At 40.8% G+C, this 1667-nt stretch overlaps 1 protein-coding gene across 1 annotated transcript; it reads left to right on the plus strand.

Annotated features, from left to right (window-relative positions):
- The first annotated feature begins 299 nt into the window (after window positions 1–299).
- Window positions 300–707, plus strand: LOC139940683 (lysosomal enzyme trafficking factor-like). The gene has a single exon (XM_071937080.1). It carries the CDS (start codon window positions 300–302, stop codon window positions 705–707), a length of 408 nt encoding a protein of 135 aa, XP_071793181.1.
- The last annotated feature ends 960 nt before the right edge of the window (window positions 708–1667 follow it).

Consider the following 1667-nt stretch of genomic DNA (forward strand, 5'->3'; position numbering starts at 1 on the left):
CTGAAGCAAGGCCAAGAAGGATTCAAATGCTGCTGGTCAACTCCAGGCTCTTACGCATTCAAACTTGTATGCACCAAATTGTAAAGTTGTATGCACCAAATTGTGCTCACACCATTTGAAAGATGTAATTTTTGGTACAATGTATGTGGTTTTTATGAGTTAGTATGATTATTTACTTTTAAGTTTTTTTTTGTTTTTTTGTTTTTAGTGCCAGTGTCCGTCCTGCTCTGCTGTGACTAAAGCCTACCAGCCGATCAAAAAGTGCATACTCCCAGGATCCGACACACTTGAATCCCACAATGAACTTCCGTCAGCGCATGGGCTGGCTCATGGTGATCCTATTTCTATCACTGAGCGGGCTCGTCATTTACTACATGTTTGAGATCGGCGAGACGTACAACGGTTTGGTGCTCGAACATGTACAGTCCTACGCAAACTCTCTCAAGACCAACCCCGAGGGTATCACATGGCGCCAGACAATCACAGGGAAACTGGTGGCGTTACCCTTTTGGTGTTGGGGAGTCATCTTTGCCATTCCCTACCTCCAGGTCTTTTGTTTGCTGATTGCGTGCACTAAGAATGACCCTCTGACAGCCAGTATAGCCATGGCGCCGATTTGCCTAGTTCTAAGAGTGTGTTCGTGTAAGGGAAAGGAAGTGACCACCTCCAGTAAACAATATGGATTGGATGTTCCTGTACATACTTAAGGTGGTTATCAAATGGCTGGAATCTTTTGCAACTACATTGGTCTGTGCTCTTTTCTCGCAGCTGGAGTAGTTCCTCTGGATTTGTAAAAGACTAACTTTGAACTTTCGGGACCAAGTTGGGCCCGAGCGTGTTGAGTTTTACTTGCGCGCGATTTTTAGTCTTTAAAAACTTAAATTTAATGTACTTCACCAAATGTAACTAACAACATTGTTTTGTTTTGAAAGAACAAATCAGCCAAAAAAAAACGCAGGGAAGTAAAACAAAATTAACAAATCTAACAAGAATACCCGAGATTTAGACTTGACCTTCATTGCCGATTACTTTGGAGTGGCGTGTACCGATCACTTCGGCACCTTGCAATCTCTTGGATCTTCTTCGGTGATTGCTTGGTGCCGAGTTTGTTTGGATAATAAATGTTGGTGCCGAGTTTGTATGGTGCTGACATTCTTTGTGTCGAGTGGGTGTCGAGGTTGCAAGGTGCAGAGGTTGCAGGTGTCGAGTTTGCGAGGTGCCGAAATGTCCGGTATTCACTTTGTACTCAATTAAGAATTCTGCCCAACTGACGTTCAGGTTCGTTATTGAACCTATGTAATGGTTGCACAATTTGGGCATGATTGCCAAATGGGTTACTATAAAAATTAACATCCCTGTCCCAAGTTTTAAATCTGTTTTAATGTTAACTTGAAAAAAATTATTTGTATTGTAAACAAGTTGAATTTGTATTTCTGACAAACTGGTACTGTATCTTAAAGATTTAGGTACAGGTGTATGAAAAGAATTAATGACATATTATAGTCCTCGTACAATTTTTTTTTTTTTTTCTGTGCGAGACTTGTACGGGACCTACCGGTAAAGCATTTTGTTATTTCAAGAGTTTTAAGGAATTTGGTTTAGGGAAATGTATTTGAATCGGAGGGCACTCTGTTGGTTTCATTTCCCACCAAATTTTACTTACTTAT

Source organism: Asterias amurensis, chromosome 1 (assembly GCF_032118995.1).
Source record: "Asterias amurensis chromosome 1, ASM3211899v1".
NCBI classification, from domain to species: Eukaryota; Metazoa; Echinodermata; class Asteroidea; order Forcipulatida; family Asteriidae; genus Asterias; species Asterias amurensis.

Coding starts and splice junctions, on each gene's coding strand:
- LOC139940683 (XM_071937080.1), top strand. CDS start 300: ATGAACTTCCGTCAGCGCATGGGCTGGCTCATGGTGATCCTATTTCTA.